Source organism: Chionomys nivalis, chromosome 15 (assembly GCF_950005125.1).
Source record: "Chionomys nivalis chromosome 15, mChiNiv1.1, whole genome shotgun sequence".
NCBI lineage: Eukaryota > Metazoa > Chordata > Mammalia > Rodentia > Cricetidae > Chionomys > Chionomys nivalis.
In genome coordinates, this window is record NC_080100.1 from 33,688,355 (window position 1) to 33,708,805 (window position 20,451).

Genomic DNA, 20,451 nt, shown 5'->3' on the forward strand with positions numbered 1-20,451 from the left:
ATAGAAACAGAAGGAATATGGCCAAACTCTTTTTATGAGGTTACAGCTATTCTGATACCAAAACCACACAAAGACTCTACCAAGAAAGAGAATTATAGACCAATCTCCCTCATGAACATTGATGCAAAAAATACTCTATAAAATACTTGGAAACTGAATCCAAGAACACATCAAAAAAATCATCCACCATGATCAAGTTGGCTTCATCCCAGAGATGTAAGATCAGTGTAACCCACGTTATAAATGATTGAAAGAAAAAAATATGCTCATCTCATCAGATACTGAAAAAGCATTTGATAAAATCCAATACCCTTTCATGATATTGGAGAGACCAGGGATACAAGGAACTATCTAAACATAATAAAAAAGCAATATACAGCAAGTCATCAGCCAATATCAAATTAAATGAAGAGAAACTCAAAACAATTCCACTAAAATCAAGAGCAAGACAAGGCTGTCCACTCTCTCCATATCTACTCAATATAATACTCATAGCACAGACACTGAGAGCAACAATTAATAAATGGAACACCCTGAAACTGAGAAGCTTCTATAAAGCAAAGGACACAGTCAATAAGACAAAATGACAGCCTACAGAATGCGAAAAGATCTTCACCAATCTCACATCAGACAGAGGACTGATCTCCAGAATATATAAAGTACTCAAGAAACTAGACACCAAAATACCAAATAATCCAATATAAAAATGGGGTACATATCTAAACAGAGAATTCTCAACAGAAGAATCTCAAATGACCAAAAGACACTTAAGGAAATGCTCAACATCCTTAGCCATCAGAGAAATGCAAATCAAAACAACTGAGATTCCATCTTACTCCTGTCAGAATGGCTAAGATCAAAAACACCAATGATAGCTTATGCTAGAGAGGATCCAGAGTAAGGGGAATGCAAACTTGTACAGACACTTTGGAAATCAATATGGCAGCTTCTTAGAAAATGGGGAATTAAACTCCCTCAAGATCCAGCAATACCAATTTTTAGCATATACCCAAAGGATGCTCAATCATACTATAAGGACATTTGCTCAAATATGTTCACAGAAGCATTATTAGCAACAGCCAGAACCTGGAAACAATCTAGATGCCCCTCAACCAAATAATGGACAAAGAAAATGTAGTACATTGACACAATGGAGTACTACTCAGCAGAAGAAAAGACATCCTGAAATTCTTGAAATTTGCATACAAATGGATGGAACTAGAAAAAAAAAAAAAACATCCTGAGTGAAGTAACCCAGACCCAGAAAGATGAACCTATGAGCCCTTTCCTAGTCAGGGTTCCTATCACTGTGATGAAACACCATGATCAAAAAGCAAGTTAGGGAGGAAAGAGTTTGTTTGGCTCACACTTCCATAGTACTGTTCATCACTGAAAAAAGCCAGGATCGAAACTCAAACAAGGAAGGATCCTGGAGGCAGGAGCTGATACAGAGCTGATGGAAGGGTTTGCCTTACTGGCTTGCTTCCCTGACTTGCTCAGCTGACTTTCTTATGCCAGAACCCACAGTTCAGGGGTGGCACCACCCACCATGCACTGGGCCCTCCCCCACTCATCACTAATTGAGAAAATGCTTTAGAGCTGGATCTCATGGAGGCGTTTCCTTAGCTGAAGCTCCTTCCTCTCTGATGACTCTAGCTTCTACCAAGTTGACACACACAATCAGTCAGTATAAGCCCAAATACTTCCTAAGTAAGGAATCTTCTACATTAAGTTCAAACACAAGTGTTAATCTTCTATAGTAGATCAAGTTTTTAGATGTCCCAGAAAGGGACATTTTTCTTTGATGTAGTTACTTTCATTATTTGTGGAATAATGAAACTTTGAAATCATTTGAAACCTCGATAAACTGGATGTGATGGCCCACAACTATAACACCAGCATTCAAGAAGAGAAGGAGGGTTATCCTTGACTACATAGAGAGTTCCAGGCCAGCCTGGGCTACATATGAAACTATATCAGAAAACAACTTAGGGCTGGATTTAGTAGCTCAGTTGGCAGAGTGCTTCCCTAGAGACATGGGGTCCTGAGTCGGAGAACCAGTATTTCATGACTTTGCTTTTGTGAACATTTGCAAGCTTAGCACTTGGGAGGTGGAGACAGAAGGAGCACAAGTTCAAGGTCATTTGGGGCTACATAGAGATACCGAGGCCAGCCTGGGCTACAGGAGAAACAAAAAGTCCCATAAAAGTAAAGTTGACACATGGCTTCACTTATTCTCTTCTCCCCACACTTGGCAGAGCTCTCTGATCCTGGTACACACATTATGGTTAAGACACTTGCTATGGAGTTTTATAAGAATAAGTATTAGCAAAATTTCCCAAATTTAAATGCGAACATGTCTGTTTTCAGTTTAGAAACAAAAAAGCCGAAACCTAAGTGGTCACAGCTGTCCATCCCGCAGCTGAGGCTGGATTTGTAGTTTGTATTTGCTTTGTGTAATGCTGGTGTTCTCTCACTCTGCAAGCAACCGTTTCTGGTTATATTTCTTTTTGCTCATAGATTGTCACAATGGTTAATTTTCCCTGCCAATATGATTCAATTTAGAATCATCTAAAAAACACACCCTCTTAGTTATTCTCTTGGTCATTGGGACAAAACATCGTGACCAAAGTGACTTAGAAGAGAAAGCATTTAATGTGAGGCTCACAGTTGGAGAGGGTTGAAGTTCATGACAACCAAGACAGAAAGCACAGCAGCAGGTAGGCAGGCAGGCTTGCTGCTGGAGCAGTTCCTGACAGCTTACATCTTAGTCACCAAGTAGGAAGGAGTGAACTAATTAGGAATGGTGAGAACTTTTGAAAACTCCAAGTCTGGCCTACATGATACACCTCTTCCAAGAAGGCTGCACCTCCCAATCCTTCCCAAACAGTTCCACCGACTGGGAACCAAGTAGTGAATATATGAGTCTCTGAGGGTCATTCTCATTCACACCAAGGCCAGATTCATAATTGCCAACATTTAGAAGCTGATAAGATGTCTGTCAGTCGATGAGTGATTAAACTGTGGGCATGAAGATAATGGGATGTTATCAACCATTAAATAAGCTATAGATCCACGAGAAAGACATGAATGCATATTACTAATTGCAAGAAACTGACTTCATGAGACTATAGTGTATGACTTCGATTTTACAAAATTATGGAATATGTACAACTATGAAGACAGAGAAGAAAACAGAGATCACCATAGGTTGAGGGGAAGGATCAATTACATTACTACAAAAGCTTGTTTGGGGCTCTGAGACCACTGTGTATGATACTCCGCCGGTAGAGAGATGTCAGAATTGATTCAGTCAAACCCTTACACAGTGGCGAGAGAGAGCCCCAAAGGAAACTACAAACTTGGGATGATAACAATGATTTGTCAGTGGCAGCAAATGTGTCCCTCTCATGGGGACATAGGCAACGGAAGAGGCTGTGCATGTGTGGAGACTGCTTTGTCTGTGCAAACAAATAAGCCAAGTTCAGTCCTGATAGGTAGAGGAGACTCTAGATGAAGACGGCTTGCTGAGACAGGTGATGTAAATAAAACTGGCAGCTAAGGAAGTTAGTGGGGAAGGACTACTGTTCACACGCTTTCTGAGCGTTAGAAGCATCATAGGGATACAATTTTAAGCCTGCCCATACTTCCAGGACACTGAGATATATGTGAAATACTCTCTTCTCAAGTCAGTCCATCTCTCCCAAGGTAAAATCTTTGAGCAGCATCAGGACCAAGATGCCCAGACTGAGGAAACTGAAGTGAGGGAGTCTGATGGAAAGGAAGAACTAGACTTCTCTATTCCTGTGGTTCTTCCCCACAATTACGTCAGTGCCCAGGAGCTGTTGTGAATGTCTTCAGTAGAGCTGCTCACCTAAGGCTGTCCTCCAAAGTGCATGTGTCAGAGGATTGAACCCCAATGTGACAGTGTTGATGTATCAGGACCTTTAAGAGGTCACTGCTTAGTTCAAGGGAATTGGTCTGTGGGGCCATTAGAAGGGCTTAAAGTAGTTTCTATTCTGTGAGAGAGACTATTCTAGAAGAACAAGTCTGGCCCCTCCTCACTCTTTAGATTACTGCATACCTGAGAGGCCCCCCTTCCCAGTGCTGTTGTGATGCCTCCACCCTGTGTTCTTTTAGGCAGAATTTCTCTTCGCTAGAGCCAGCAGATGCTGCCATTATGTTCTTAGACCTCCAAAACTGTGAACTAAATTTTTCAAGTTGCCAGCCTCAGGTGAGTTGCTGCAGAAGTGGGAAAAGAACTTCAAGGTGCGTGTACTCTGTTATTGCTGTTCTTTGTTTTGTGGGATGAGGTTTCTCTGTGTAATAGTTCTGCCTGTCCTAGAACTCACTCTGTAGACCAGACTGGCCTTGAACTCCCAGAGATCCGCCTGCCACCACTCTTTTCTGTGAGATGCAGAGACCAAAGAGTGAGAAAAGAAGGGAGGGGAAAGGAGAGAGAAGTAATATGAACAATGTAAAGCAAAAAGAGGAAATTTTAATGTGTCTCAAACCTGATATCAAATTATTCTGCAAACCCATAGCAACAAAAACGGTGATAAAACAGACATGCTTATCAATGTCATAGAATGAAAGACCCAGAAATAAAATTTACACAGCTACAGCTAACTAACTTTCAACAAAGCTGTCAACAACATAACTGGGGGGGGGGAGATTCTTTTCCAACAAACAATGCTGGGAAATGCCCACATAATAGAAGAACTAAACTAGATCCCTATCTCTTACCCTGTACAAAAATTCAGACTGAATAAATGTCCTTAATGTGAGACCTGGAAATTTGTAGCTGCTAGAGAAAAATGGAGAGGAAGTGTTTCAGGATATATACAGGCACAGGTAAGAACTTTCTGAGAGATTCCAAGGGCACAGGAAATAATCCCAAGAAGAAACAACAAAGGAAACAGACACTGGAAGAAAGAGACAGATATGGAGAGGTGGGGGGGTCTGGGTAAGCTATCCACTTAGTTATTAATATTTAGACTATATAAAGAACTACAAAAATTAAACACTAAAAAACCAAATCATCCAAGGGTCTGGGTTAAATGAGCCGAATAGGCAGTTCTCAGAAGAAAAAATACAAGTGACCAATAAATATTTGAAACATTGACTGACTGTTATTTAAAATCTAGATACAAGATAGAAAAGAAATCCAATTTATTTTGTTAGGCATACAAGAAACCAAATATATTTTACAGTACGTGATCATTGAAGGTAATTCAGTATGAGAAGCAAAGAGTGGAAGGGTCATTGTTTATCATGACAGGCTCAAAAAATTTTATTCATCTATTTTGTTTTTCTGACTTCATTGTTGTTTCTTATGATCCTGACATGTGGTAACTGTGTATTTGAGCCTATGGGTAAAAAATCTTAACAACCCACTTTTTCAGTTCATTTGTTAGACAAAATATGAGGAAACATGGTCTATTTTATCATTTTTTTGTTTCTAAATGACTATTTAAATACAGATAGCAGTACCCACGACAAAGTGGAGGAGCAGGTCCTGCCACCTTAACCAACCCACCTGCTACCCGGTATGTCCACTCAGACTGAAGAACCAGCTGTGCACTGTGGGGCAATGTGTCTGGAGGCTTGCCCAAGCTGACCGGGGAGCAGGGGGACCCGCAGAGGGAGAACTGTGCAGGCCGACACAGATCGCATGTGACATACGCCATTCATGCCATTTCCAGAACCGAGTGTGGGAAAAGGAAGGGAAGAATCAAAGCAAAGTTCACTAAATTCTGCTTAGAAGATCCAGGCACGTAACGCAGAGCGTGATGAGTGGTCCACTTTGTGCGGTGTATGTCGTTTGTTAAAACAACTGGCCTTTCTCAACTCAGTGTGGTTTGGCTGCGGTTGTTCTGTTTTATTTGCACTGATAAAGCTGAATGCATGGAGACACTGCCATAATTTTTTTTAGAAAAGAATTCTTTCTCCCTTCCTCCCTCCCCCCTTCCCTTTCCCTCTCTCGTGTGTGTCTACGTGTGTGTGTTTGTGTGTGTGTGTGTGTTCCAGGAGTGTTCAGGTGCCCACAAAAGGTAGAAAGGGATTTATATGACTGTGTGTGTGAACATGTGTTTACATATCTCTATGTCTATGTATGTATGTGTGTGTACATGGGTTTGCATATCTCTGTGTCTATGTATGTATGTGTGTGTACATGTGTTTGCATATCTCTGTGTGTGTAAGTGTGTATGTGTGTGTCCTAGAAGTTTGCATATTCCCACAAATGCCAGAAGAGGATGTCAGACCCTCAGGACTGGAGCTCCCAGGTAGTTGTGAACCACCGAAATGAATTCTGGGAACTGAACTCTAGCCCTCTGCTAGAGCAACAGCGCTCTTAACTGTGAGTCATTTCTCCAGCCCTCCTGCTACACATCTTCCCGAATTATGGGGAGTGACTTTAAACAAATGCGCTTAGCGCCTGTTCTGCATCAGCACTTACCTAATTGTGTAACCTTGCCTGTTTTTCTTTTCTTTTCCAACTGAAATAAATGTTTCAGTAGTGACACTGTTAGTTGTGCTCCAAAGACTGAGGAAGACTGAGGGAAATGTATTGAAACCCTCACACAGATACCACTTCTGGGTCTGGAATCCTGAAGTGACTGGGGATCGGATGAGTCCAAGAAAGCCCCTTTAGTGGAAAAAAAATCATTTTTTTGCACTATTCTCCCTTCTTATAAATCTGGAGCACCCATGACTTTAAAACGCAGCTAAAGCCAGCCACGTGCGGTGGCGAACACCTGCAATCCCAGGAGGTGGAAGCAGAAGGGCCCACAGTTCGAAGCCATCATAACGGCAAGCCTGAGGTCAGCCTGGGCCAGGTGACGTCTGGCTCAAACAAACAAACTCAGAGCGCTAGAAAATAAATACTTCTAAGTTGGACTATGATGTGTGTGTAGCACGTGTGCATGTGTATACACACACTTACACACTTTCACCATGGAGAGGTGAGCAATACACCCATGCTCCAGAGCAGAGCTTTTTAGAGCGCAGGTGTCAACATTTCAGGACCATTGTTGTTCTTGAAAAAAAAAAATTAAGTTTCAGAATGGCATTCTCGCATTTCAGAATGGCATTGCAGAGAATTCTGGAAACCACTGGCTTGTAGAAGCTTCCGTCTGGTCACAGGGCAGTGTTTTAGGGGAAACCACATCCCTTCTCAGCTGGGGACCCAGCGGAATTTGTAACCACCGGTGACTGTCCGGATGGTGAAGGCTTTGCCCTGGGGGAAGGCCAGTGTTCGGATGGTACTGTGGCTGCGGATGGGCGTGCTGAAGGAGCCGCCCTCCTCCAGCTCACTGTGGCTCAGGTTCACTGAGCTGGCGCTGCAGTCGGTGCGCAGCCCTCGGAAGGCACCATGTAGGTTCCTGGAGTTGCAGTTCTTGGTGCCTGGCTCTTGTTGCAGCCGAGGTCGCTTGGGGTCGCGGTTCTGCAGGGCTTCATCGCAGCGCTGGGAGATGTCCCTAAGGATGGCGTCCACTTCCGAGCAACCCTGTCCTGCTTGGCCCGCCGCACAGAGCAGCTCCTCCAGGCTTCTTTTCGTCGTCGCCTTGATCTGGAAGGGCTCTGGCGGGGACTGCGTGATCATCAGCTTCTGTAAAAGATGAAGAGCCAGGAGGACTCGCCTGGAGCTGCGTGAACAGAAAGAGCCCCGGGCGCGCTACACAAGGGACACCAGGGGCCCCATCACAGGCGCCGCTGCTACACTTCCGACGGTGTCCCGCACGCCTGTCCACTCACGTCCAGCACTGAGGCCAGGTGCCGGGTCCGGCTGGCGAGTTCTTTCAACTGCACGTTTCTCTCCCTGAGTGAGGCGATCTCCTCCTGCTTCTGCGTCAGCGTCACGTGCAGCTGCAGTAGGACATCTAACATCAGAGAGGCCACAATACTGGGTCCACTCTTCAGGAACTGAACTCAGACCCTGACATCACATCGGGACAGAGGACCCACAGACCTTTGTTTTCCTGACAGTAGCCAATTATTTGACTTTTTTTTTTAAACAAAATAGTTGTGTGATAAACCATATCTCAGTTAAACGTTAATGTGTTCTTCTGTGGTAGTCAAGAGTATTGATTTGGACAACAAGCCCTTCTAGGTGCTCCCTGTGAAGTTCAACCGCCTCATGTCTCAATTTATTTATCTATAAAAATGGGGCTAGTGGGATTGTCTAGCTTCTGTGTTGTATAAAATGAGAGAAGAAAATAAGTTGGTAAACACAGAGTCAGGCACATAGAAAACTTCCATAAATATTGTTAGCACTATTACCAATCTGACAGAATTCCCGAGCAGTGGTGCACACCTGTAATCTTGGCACTAGGAGAAACTGAGGCAGGAGGATCAGAGTTCTAGGCAAGCCTGTGTGTGTTGCATGGCAAGTTCGAGAAAAAGAAAAGGGCTGGGAGTGTAGTACTGTTTGGTGGGGTATTTATGCATGGAGCCCTGGGTTAGATACCCAGAATCCCATAAACCAGAAACGGTGATGCGTGTCTGGAGGATGAGGAGTTCAACCAAGGTCATCCTCTGCTACTTAGGGAGTTAGAGGCCAGCCTGGGCTACAGAAAATCCTGTTTTCCAAAAGAAAAGAAGTGGCATGGGAAGAAAAGGAAACCGAAAAAAAAAAAGAGAGAAAAGAATGTCCGGTGGGTGCGATTATCTCGATTTAGCGAGTTCAGAACCAGTTTGGCCAATTGAACAGTACCGGCTATTAGAACCCCTGGGTCTACAGAAGCGTGCGCCAACCTTCACAGTTCCCAACTTGTGATCTGTACTAGGCCCTGACCGCACCCCAGGATTCCTAGCCACCAGTGTCCTTACTTGGTTATTCTCTATGAGAGCTGTCCCTAGTGCCCTCTGGTTCTGGTCGGCCACCTCCTTCCAGTACTGCTCAGTTGGCGGTGGCGGCAGGTCTGGAGCGCAGGGTGGTGGGGGCAGCTGTGGAGACCCCAAGGCGGGTGGGTCCAGCGATGGCGAGAGGCAGGGCCCGAAAGACGAAACATTGCATGGGGAAAAGGGAAAGTCACCGTCGGTCAGAGGAGGCGACATCAAAGAGGATGAATCTGGGAGAAAGCAAAAGTTGGGTTGGCTGCCTCCAGATGGTGTCCAACTAGCCATAGGGGCAAAACGTTTCCCAGACATTTGGGTTGTAGTTTTTCTTCATAAGGCAAAGTTTATGATTCCTGGTCTTACTCACTGTTTTTTTTTTTTTTTTTCAAAAGCACCTGCTGAGCTAATCTGAAGGAACTCAGGCAAACCTCTTGGGGCCTGGGAAGCATACAAGGTTTTGTTTCTCTGTAGACACTTGTCATTTAACTTCTGACCCACCGCATCACAGAATGGGTTACCTCATTTCCAGAACCTACACTGAGAAACCCATAGCCTAAAGACCACGTGACATAATTTCCCCATTTCCTCAGTTAGGGAGAGTCCGACCCCTTGGTGAAAGAGAGGCTGGCCAGTGTCAGGCGGCCAGGCTGACCACCTTCACTACGTCACGATCTGAAGTGTATGGTTTTGGTAGGTGACATCCCTTCTGTCATTTAACTGCAAGGAGACTGCACTTGCCTGCAATGAGATCATCCACAGTGTCTCTGAAATTCTGCAGGCTGAAATCTTCTTCAGTTTGCAAGGAAGGGTTCTAAAACAAAGCAATGGTGTGAGCCAGTCAACACTGAGTCTGGGCTTCGGAGAACAATTCTAAAAAAACAGACAGACATCCTTGAAGCTTCTAAGGTTAGTCTGCATGCACTCTGGTTCACAAAATAATAATAATAATAATAATAATAATAATAATAATAATAAGCTTCACCTCACCCATAGAACAGTAGGTTTACCTTGGGCTGGCAAGCGTGAGCATTGCTCTTGCAAGTCTCAAATACCACAGGCGCAGCAGTTCATGCCTGCCAGTCCAGCTGGGTTTTGAACAGCCCACCTGAGCTTTCTCACACGTGGGTCATCAGGCAGCCATGCTGACTCCTTTTGATATTCTTTGTGCACCCATAGAATTGCAGTTCCTACTTAAACCACCCCCCCCACCCTTACCTTTTTAAGAGCCAAAGCTTGGTGTTAACACCAGGACAGGCACCAAGGCTTGCGAAGTCTAGGCCTAAAGTGCTAACCACTTCACCAGTAAAGGAAAGGGAAGGGTGGGGCTGTGACCAATGGGGTCAGGAATACTATGAAAGGTGTCTGTTCAAGAGATTGTAGCAGCTATGGTGTCATGTGTGTGTTGTTGTTGTTGTTAGTGTGTGTGTGTGCTGTTGTTGTTAGTGTGTGTGTTGTTGCTGCTGTTAGTGTTGTGTGTTGTTGTTGCTGTTGTTAGTGTGTGTGTGCTGTTGTTGTTAGTGTGTGTGTTGTTGCTGCTGTTAGTGTTGTGTGTTGTTGTTGCTGCTGTTAGTGTGTGGGTGCTGTTGTTAGTGTGTGTGTTGTTGTTGCTGTTGTTAGTGTGTGTGTGCTGTTGCTGTTGATGGGTTGTTGTTTTGTTTTTTTCAGTTTCTCTAAAAGTTGGAGTTGGCTTTTCACCTATGGTGGGATACACCTCCATGTTGCCTGACCAGGGTTCCCAGGTGCCTAAGAGAGAAGGAAATGGTAAGAAGGTAGGGGTCCAGGCATCTTCCTAGTCTCTTAAGGGATGGGCATTTCAAGTCAATGACATGTTCCTATTTCCGTAATCTCTCAGTTAACCCTCCCACCAGTGTGGAAAGCAGGCAGGCTCCACAGAATGTTTTCTCCTCTTCCTCTGAGAGAGAATCCTGAAGAAGAAGGATTACCCAACACCTAGTGACCAGCCTGACATGGCCACATCATTGTCTGTCTTCTTGGGAATCCCCGCTTCCTTGGAGGCCAGAGTTCGAAAGGGGAAAGGACTTTCTTGGATGCTGGTATGAGGGAATCCATCCCAGGCACGCACCGGAAATGCCTACTGATTCCACTATTGAGTCTTATCTTTGTATTGATCATTCTGTTCTCCCGGAAGCCCTTCTTTCCTAGTCATATATTTTGGAAAATCGAAACAAACCCCGATTCTAACCTTCTCTATGGCCCTATTTTCAAGAACCAGACTCCCTTATGGACAAAAGAGGACAGATGACCTCAGCAGCTGCGGACACTGAGGACTCTGGGTCAGGAGAGAGGCCCAGGCTTGACTTCTTTATTTGAACATCAGGTCTAAAAAAAATGAAGCAGTCTCTGCAGGATGGTTGTCCCTCCCACCCTCTGCCTTAAGATCCACTTCTGGGCACCACCTGTACCCTGAGCTCCTCCCTAAGGGTATAAAAAGTTGGCACAGGAGTCCTTAAACGTGTTGCTCAGCCACTTCTTCATGGTGGTCACAAATTTTGCAGAGTTCTGTACTGGGCCTGTCCCTATGCACCTTGTGGTCCCAGCACCTGCTGTTAGGAAACTGGAAGGAGTCCTCTTCCCTTGGGTTCTCATCTGGATAAGACCCCTGTCCTTCCAGATGCTTCGTGTGCCACCAAAGAAGAATTGAGTCCCTGGCCTCTGAGGCACCAGAGCAGAGAGCCTCCATTCTCTGCCAGGGATGTGTCCGCGATGGCGAGAGGTGGAAATGAGATGAAGTAGGGGTTTCAAAAGAAAGGGGGAAGTCTCTCTTCCCCAAGATGGCAAGGGACTAGAATGTTGCATGGGGGTAATGGGGGCCTTGAGTACCAGCCTCAGTACTCCCTCAGGACTCAGGATTGGATGTCTATGGAAGGCAAGGATCTGAGGGTAAAAAATTAACTCAAGTACATTACCTCTGAATCTTCTGTAGTTTTCACACAAGGGGAGAAAGTGAAGTGAAGGGGGCATGGAGGAGAGGAAGAATAAGAAGAGTAAGGGAAAGAATAAAGAGAAGAAGTAGAAAAAGTAGTGAGGAGGAGGAGGAGAAGAGGAAGAGGAGGAGGAAGAGGAGAAGAGTACAGGCTGATCTCCGTGATGTTTGTAGTTTTTACAAACATAGTTGGAAAATTCCATAGGCAAGGACATTGATAATATGTGATAATTTCTGATAAAGTCACCAAAAGAGCAGGTAGAAGCCAACAAAGCAGTACTCCGGAACAGGTGGCCCGACCCAGGAAAGAAACAACTTTGAAGAGGAAGTATCTGGCATCCCAAACTATTAGATAAAGTTATTAAACATCCCTGAATCCTGGATTCCCCCATTCTCCTCATCTAATTTCTTGTAATAACCAGCTTTGGGGATGCCCAGATTTGTTTGTTAGCAAAGGTGGGGCATGCTGCCTTCCTGCTCAGTGCTGTCTTCTATAGAAATTTCTATGTGGTCTGTTAGCAGGCAATTTTGTGGAGTTGACTCTATGTAAATTTGACTGCTAGAACAAAGAGTGAATGTCATCGCTACAAGGCCTCATGGTGTTGGGGAATGGAGCAAAGTCACTCCGTTGCCTGTGCAGAAGTCACACTGTTGAGGTGTTTTGGGAATAAATCCTATCTTGAAGGGAAGAATCGTGGCTTCCCAAGGTTTCCACAGATATAAGAGCGACTTTTCCAAAAGACAAGTGTTCCCCGCAGCTCTGCAAAATGGGTTATTCCATGTGGACATGGACATATACACTTCCCATGGATCTGCCCATTAGTCTGTCAGCTGTGCATTCATTGTATAGTCTTGTGGGCTCCAACAGAGGAATAGAATAAAACATTTAAAGTGGCCAGCTGCTGCAGACAGAATGGTTTCCACCAGTTTGCTTAAGAGACAAAAACTTTGTCCTCCCCACCCCACCCCCGTGACTTTGATAGTCCTTTGGCACCCACGAAATATAAATGGTTCTTGAGAGACCGGAAGTGGATGATAAATAAAACAGTTATTCTGTGAGCGTGTGCCCATTCACGTAGTTCCGCAGCCACCAGCTCCGAATTGCCTTGTTCAGTATAATAATGAAGGGCCCCTGAAGTAAAAGTTGGCCAACCAGCCCCGAAAATGAGAACTTGATAACATACTAGGGGGGGGAGAGAAAATTGGGATCTGGGAGGCTTGACATCCCACAAGTGCTGAGTTTGCCTGTGTTCCCAGTCCGTCTTGAGACCTTTGAGGAAGTAAACCCACCAGTTTTGCGTTTGAATCTGTAGGGGGCCAAGAGTCAAACAAGGGAAAGAGTACCTGCGAGGCGGAGGAATCAGCACTAGATGGCGCTTCGGTGCCAAGTAGCGAGGTGCAGTCTGCGAGGTCCTGCAGGTCTATGGTGGTGAGGGCTGCGCGGGAAGATCGGGAAACACGCACCCAACGAACCCTAAGCCTCTCTGCCAGGTCGCCACCAGGACCTCAGAGCCCGGGGAAAGAGGGGCTGCGGATCGCGTGTGCCGCACCCACCCGGCATAATCGAGGGTATCGAGGCATCGTGCAGGTGCCTCGGGGCTCACCTGGCAGTGCAGCGGGCTGTGCGTCAGGGGGATCCTCATACACCGACACTGGGCTGTCGCCGCCGCATCCGGAGAAGGACTTCCATGGAGGAACGAACTAGCCGGGCACAGAAACGGGGAGCTCAGGTCAGCTGTCGGGGCGCATTGGGCTGGCAGACTCTGCCAGAGCTAAGACCACAGTGAGCATCCCCACCTTCCTCTCTGGCTTCCCGGGCTTGCCGAGTGGCCTCCGCGACAGATCCAGCATCGTATTGGGGCAGATGCTGTCGAAGGCCCGGCGTCCGGCTGCGCTGCCCTCGCACGCCTGCATCCTGGGATGGTGACCCACACCCGGCGCTACTGCACCTGTTGGTGCCAGAGATGGGCAACGGCGCGTGGAAGGAGCGAAGGGAGGGCCTGGAGGAGAAGGGCTGCGCGGGAGGGGCGGCTCGCGCCTGAGCGCCAGAGGTGGCGCCTTCAGCCTGGGACAATCTGCGCACGGGCGGAGGCGTTAACCAACCTGGCAACCCGGCTTCCCCCGGGAGCTACGAGCGCGGGGCCCGACCCGCGAGCGCCGTTTGGCGCCACAGCATCCTGGCTGTGCCAGGCGAAGGAGGGGGTGGGAGGGTTGAGGGAACGGAGGGCCGGCGCCACCGGTTCCTAGCTTTCCAATTTATGGGCAGCAGGGATGTGAAAGTTAATGATTGTTTTTTCTTACCACCCCAGACACACGGTTCACAAAGTGTGGAGTGACAATCTCCAAAGCAGAACTCCGAAATTTTCCCAGAAGGTTTTAGTGGGGAAATAAAAGGGCCTTCCCAGGCCAGCCTCCAAATTACAGAAACAGTTCTCAAATCTGAACAACATTCTGGATTTTGGGGTATGGCTTTCATTTGGTCTCTCATTCTTGCCTACTGTCAAGAACTCTCAGCCGGGCGGTGGTGGCGCACGCCTTTAATCCCAGCACTTGGGAGGCAGAGGCAAGCGGATCTCTGTGAGTTCGAGACCAGCCTGATCTACAGGCTCCAAAAAACCACAGAGAAACCCTGTCTCAAAAAAACAAAACAAAACAAAACAAAACAAAAAAAAAAAAAAAAAAAAAAACTCTCCGCTCTGTACCTGAGCCTTGCAACTTCTCCGGAAATGGTGTCTAAGCATCTTTTAAGGGGGAAAAAAAGCATGCTGAGGCAGGAGGACTGCCATAAATTCAAACTTATTCAAGAGTAGCTTGGGCTACATACTGTTTCATAGGCCAACCTGAGCTAAAAGACTGTCTCAGGAAAAAAAAGGGGGGGGTGACATTTACTTCGGTTTCTGAAAATCCCTACTGTGGACATTTCCATCCGGCCTCAGCTGGCTGTCCTAGCATGTGGCTGTCCTCTTTACAGCTGTATTCTCCCTGCAGTTACACAGATCTCTCTTCAAGTCAGCCCCCTCTCTCCCTGAAAGAAGCATCTTCCAGATTTTGAGTCTACTACAAAGAGACCTCTCTCAGAATGGAGCATCTTTGGGTGAGGGGACCTTTTCCAGGACCATCCAGATCAATTCGATGTAAACAAGCATCAGAAATAAGAATCTGCATACCTTTCTGCTGGCCACCTTGCTCTTGCCTTACATCTAATAACACAGGGGAAGGACCTTTGGTTTGTTTTGTTGTTTTTTGAGACAGGGTTTCTCTGTGTCTTTTCGGAGCTTGTCCTGGAACTCGCTCTGGCCTGGAACTCAGAGATCCACCTGTCTCTGCCTCCCTCTGCCTGCTGAGTGGCAGGATTAAAGGGCAGCACCACCACCTTGGGAAGGACCTTTTATTTGCACCCATTAGCTGAATTAAGAACCAAGATATTCCCAAGAGGGGTGCATAGTGGTGAGTGAATTTTAAAAGATCTTTTTACAGGAACTGAAATGAGCTGTGCCTCTGAGATGAAGGGTTGGGGAGGGCAGGGAGCAAACACTGGCTTTGGTGTGAAAATGCACAAGGATGGAGGTTAGACCCCACCAGACCAGGTCTGCCTTTAAGAAAAGCGGCAGTACACCTACCCCAGCAGAGTTGGGAAGAGAAGTCACTTTATATATGCCCAGTGGCTAGTGCTTAGACAAATTACGGTTTTTGTGCATGTGTGTGTGTGGGGGGGGTTGGTTTTCTTTTGGTTGTTTGCTTTTGTTCTGGGACCCCCTCTCCCCCCTTCCCGGACAGGGTTTCTTTGTGTAACAGCCCCTGGCTGTCCTGAAACTCGTACTATAGACCAGGCTGGTCTCGAACTCACAGAGATCTGCCTGCCTCTGCCTCCCAAATGTTCCTGGCTCTGCTCCCTAGTTCTGGAAAATTTAGGGGACAACATGGACATGTCAGAAGCAATTGGACTGTTAGATGTTAGTGAAGCTAACAACCCCCAAAGTGGCTTCTTTCCATGAGGGCCAGACCCTAAGGGCCTCCTTGTCTCACCTGAGGACCCTGATGGATGGGTAAGAGTCAGACAGGTGACTGGATCCTCACCCCCATCTTGTGCCATCACACAACAGCTGTTCCACTCTCAAGGAGACTGCTCTACCCAGAGAGGAGTGGTCTGATGCTCATGCAAGTAAAGGATCCAGCTTCCAGAGAGCCATCAGGGAGGAGTGCAGAGGCTCTACAATTTGGGGCCTTGCATTTTATTCATCATTGACTTATTCTAAATGCAGAAGTGCACTGGGATTTCTTACCCAACACATAAGTTTTCAATCATACAAAAAAAAAAAAAAACCTCCACAACACAATGAACCATATGTTCACCCTGATTAGGTTTTGTTTTATCTTGAATAATCTCTCCCAACACTGCCACTGCTTGAGGATTCTCTGTGCCAGGAGTGGGGTGTATGTGATCATCTCAGCGTAGCCACACTGTACCCCTAAGCAAGGGTGCACTTATCCCATTTTTAGAGAGAAGTGGCTCAAGGTCTCCTGGAAAACTGGCTTCACGGCTGCTCACTTAATCACTATTCTATTCTCCCCACCCCACTGCAGGAACAATATTTAAACTTAACCCCGAGATCCACTGAAGTTGATGAATTTGCTGCAGGTGGCGGGGCTGAGGATCAGGGCCTCTGGGTGATTACAGAGCCCCAGCAGCCCAGGAAGCTTCCCACTTCCCAACCAAGTATCCCATCCGTAAAGTGAGTCCTGTAGCAAGGCTAGAAGCAAAGACAACAGTGCTGCATTGCTGAGTCGAGGAGCACTAATGAGGTCCCGACCACAGAAAGGGGGCTTTAGAAGAATTTCTGAAAACAAACGGGAGCAGCTTACCAAGGAGGCTAAGGATAAAACTCATGGGCCAGGTTGCCTCTAAGTCTTGGGTCCTAACATTGGGAAAGTGGAAGACCACTGACTGCTTCAATTGCATTGTCAAAGAGTGAAATAAATGCTAAACACACAGTATACGTTGCAAGTAAGTCAGTATATTCTTTATTACGGCCACGCCATTGTTCACCTGGGCTCTGCAGCAGTGTCAGCTGCACCATGCGTGTAACTGCAGAGGAGATGGCCCAGGCTGCAACAGCTATAGGATTATGCAAAAAGTTTCTTTTCCAACATTTCTTGGGGGTGCACCAGGGGGTGTCTCTTGCTTTACCCACTGCTAACATGCCTACCTGGTCCCTAAAACTTGCCAGACCCACATCAGTAAGTGGCAGGCACTGCCTTTCTGGACAAAACGGACTTCTACAATGACTTCCAACTCTGTCTCACACTCCTTGGGCCACTGGTGTGGGGGAGGGAGACTCAGCCTCCAGGCTGGAGGGGGGTAAGATAGAGACAGGCAAACTTGACTTGTCTGATTACTGGAACAGTGGCTTCTAAAATCTTGCTAGATTGTTTTCATAGAGCTGCTAACTACAGAGTAAAATATTGGGAGTGAAGACAGACTCTGAAATTGGCGACCACCTTGACTGACCACCTTGACAGACCCGATAACAGCAGCATTTAGACAAGCCAGGACTGTCACCCCGCCCTTGTGTTCTGCAAAATAAATAAGAATTTGTTACTGTACACTATTTACAAGCAGGAGTCCTGAGCTTCTCTTTGGATTAATACTGCACACTCTCCTGCGGGCACAGAGCCAGGGCCCGGGAATAAAAGAAACTCAAGGGTGTGCTTTTACTTCTAACTCTGGGGCAGGCTACACTTCTCCCAGATCCGGGGAGGCAGTATGTGAGTCAGGGAGGTACTGTTGATGGACACCAGCATCTGCAGCTTGCCCAGACAGTCCTGCAGTGCGGCCTCCGGGTGCTCTCCCAGGCGAAGGTCCAGCGGATGAGGGAGCTGCAGCATGCGGTCAGCCAGCGCCAGGCAGCAGATGGCCAGCAGGGAAGGTGTGTAGTTGGTGAAAGCGTAATCAGCCAGGCTCAGCTCCGCCACTCCCCGAGCCAGGGTTTGAGCCTCCAGGGCTCCGATGACCTCAACCTGCCCCGCCTCCACGCGAACGTGAGTGAAGTGCTCCAGGAAGAAGTTAATGGTGGGTGCGCCCAAGCTGAAGCGCAGCTTGTGTAACACGATGCACTCCAGGTTGCACAGCTGCTGCCGGGAGAAAACGCCACCGCACAGGGCCAGGAGCTGTTTCACGCGAGGTGGGTGCACCTCTACCTGCAACAGAGTGCACTCTAGTTCCGGCCTGGAGGTTTCCTGGACCCCAAGCGCGCCCCACCTTAAATCAGGGAGAAAACTGGGACTCTAACCTCCAGGCAGCCTCACCTTTCCACGACTCTACCCTTAAGCCACGCATGGTTGCTTTTGGAACAGCTTCTCTAGCTACAATCCAACTTCAAAAAAGTGTGTGTGTGTGTGTGTGTGTGTGAGAGAGAGAGAGAGAGAGAGAGAGAGAGAGAGAGAGAGAGAGAGAGAGAGAGAGAGAGAGAGAGAGAATTAAAAAGCCATGTTTTCCAGAGACTTAGAAATGCCACAAAATTTTGTGTGGAAGGCGGGCTACAGCCTGTCTCTTCGAGGTCTGAAAGGACTGGTTATTTTACTCCGCGTGAAAATATACGAAGTTAAGGCTATGGCGTATAAAGACCTGCGAGCATCTGCCTAGATGGGTCCAGTCACCCAACCCTGAACCATGCACGACTGGAGAGGTTGCCTCCAAAGACATCCCACCCTACGCCTGGTGGAGGTACCTGCTTGCAAGCGATGAGCAGACAGGTGACCCCGAGCAGCTGGAAGCAGTCTGCAGCTACTGGGGTGGTAAGGAGGAAACGGTCCAGAGTGTTCACCGTCAGGCACAGCGACTCGAATGAGAGGCCGAATTGGCGGTGGACTGGCAGGAGCCAGCTGAGCAGCTTACAGCGGGTTTGTGCGGTCACCTGCCAGGAGGGAGAAAGGAAGTGTGCTGTAGCAAGGGACCAATATAATTCAGGGAGCTTCCCCGAATGGAGGTAGAGAGGAAAAGGCTAAATGCCCTAAAAAATGGAAAACACGTGGAGTGCGGGCCTGGCTGAGTCTCGGAACGCGTGGGCTCGAGCTCAGTACTGCACGGAGGGCGTGCATCAGGGGTGGGGGAAGGGTCCATTTGTAGATGTGCAAACAAACTTAGGAATTAGGGCTCTAACCTAGAAATTTTCGGACTTTTCCGCATTCTAATAAACTCCTCTACCCCCCCGGAACTAACGCAAAGACTTCAGCTATTCACACCCCCCACTTTTCTCCATCTAGAGAGCGAGGTCAGTGGCCCAGTGCTCTAAGATCCCCATTGCTCCTATTGATGGCAGAAAATGGGCTGCAACGACTAGGGCGCTGCGAAGGGAGACAGCAGCAAAGGAAAGAGCGAGCCCGAGAGATGTGAAGCGCTAAGGCCGGGGTCTGGCTTTGTTAACCGCCTCACTTGTGGCTGTCGCGCCAGCGACTCCCGCGGATGGAAAAGGCTCTCCTGTGCCTTGCGAAAATCGTAGCAGCTCTGACCGTAGTCTCTGAAGGTCTGGAGATCTAGAGCGGTCAAGGGCTGGGTAGGACTGAGTAAGGAGCTGCAGTCCCGCGCCGCAGACGCCACAGGGCTGTCCGCACCGTCCGAGCTAGAGCTGGGGGACTCGAAAAGGTCACAGACGCCGGAGTCTCCCGGGAGCGAACACGCGTTCAGCGGCCGCAGTGGCTCCTTCCTCCGGAGGCGCGGGCGTCTGCTCTTCTTCACTGGGGCGCGGAGGTTCTGATAGTTGTCCCGCCTTCCGGCTGCCGCAGCGGGGCTGGCCGGGCTGGCAGGACAAGGCGTCACCATGATACAAAATCGGGTAGACGCTCTGGCGTCCACGACGCCCGGCTATGGCGGGCCTTGAACGCCAGTGCGAGGGGTGCGAGTACGATCCGGTCCTGCTGCTAGCGCAGCTCTAAGTACCCGGCCAGAGCCTTCCCTCCACCACTCCCCCCGGCCTCTCACTGGCTGAGCCCTGAGCGGCCCCCGAGCCGCGCTTTCCCCGAGGCGGGGCCACTCCCCTCGAGTGCCCGCAACGCGCGGCCACAGCGGGGGCACTGGGGGGCAGGAGGCGTTGCAACTCGCGCCTCGCACCCGCCTTCAGCTGCGGCTCCGCGCGCGTCTTGCGTCACCCTGGCAACCGCAGCCCGGGTCCTGAGGCCAGCTGCGCGCGCTGAGTGAAAGAGCTTGAAGACCACGGCCCACCCAGGTGAGCGATTCAGGAACAAAGGGAAAAGCTGCTCCCAGGAGACAGGAAAAGGACTGGCAGCTTTTTGTCCTCGGTTAGATTGTCTGGCCTGGTGTGATCATCTTCTATGCCGACCTTCACCCAGATTGGTCAGCATCTGAACTCCCTACCAAGATCGGGCTAGGACTGTGAACTCGTTTACGTCTATTTTATTTCATTCCCGCTGTTCTCGGGCAGCAGAGTTTTGACCTATTACTCGCATCTGTTAAGTATGTACGTGGGAGCCCGGTCAGCCAACCAGGTATTTATGATCCAACAACATAAAAAAAAAAAAAAAAAGCCTCAAACGATCGCACAGGTCCACTGCCCTCTGGATACCCAGTTATGCACTTTTCATCCCAAGCCAAATAAGCCGAGGGTAATGTCGCAGGTGGCGCTTCTGTCGAATTGTTCACAGCGTGTTCT

The 20,451-nt window shown here is 48.0% G+C and overlaps 2 protein-coding genes across 2 annotated transcripts; both read right to left on the reverse strand.

The window, feature by feature from the left end:
* Nucleotides 1–7,177: 7,177 nt before the first annotated feature.
* On the reverse strand, nucleotides 7,178–13,699 carry Mcidas (multiciliate differentiation and DNA synthesis associated cell cycle protein). The gene is made up of 7 exons (XM_057790195.1): nucleotides 13,583–13,699; nucleotides 13,390–13,486; nucleotides 13,130–13,221; nucleotides 9,580–9,652; nucleotides 8,833–9,074; nucleotides 7,759–7,869; nucleotides 7,178–7,612 (listed from the first exon to the last, which is right to left on the reverse strand). The coding sequence occupies exons 1-7, from the start codon at nucleotides 13,697–13,699 to the stop codon at nucleotides 7,178–7,180; spliced, it is 1,167 nt and encodes a 388-aa protein (XP_057646178.1).
* A 3,611-nt stretch (nucleotides 13,700–17,310) lies between these two features.
* Ccno (cyclin O) lies at nucleotides 17,311–19,712 on the reverse strand. The gene is made up of 3 exons (XM_057789941.1): nucleotides 19,218–19,712; nucleotides 18,514–18,699; nucleotides 17,311–17,983 (listed from the first exon to the last, which is right to left on the reverse strand). Exons 1-3 carry the CDS (start codon nucleotides 19,602–19,604, stop codon nucleotides 17,504–17,506), a joined length of 1,053 nt encoding a protein of 350 aa, XP_057645924.1. The 5' UTR covers nucleotides 19,605–19,712; the 3' UTR covers nucleotides 17,311–17,503.
* Nucleotides 19,713–20,451: the final 739 nt, after the last annotated feature.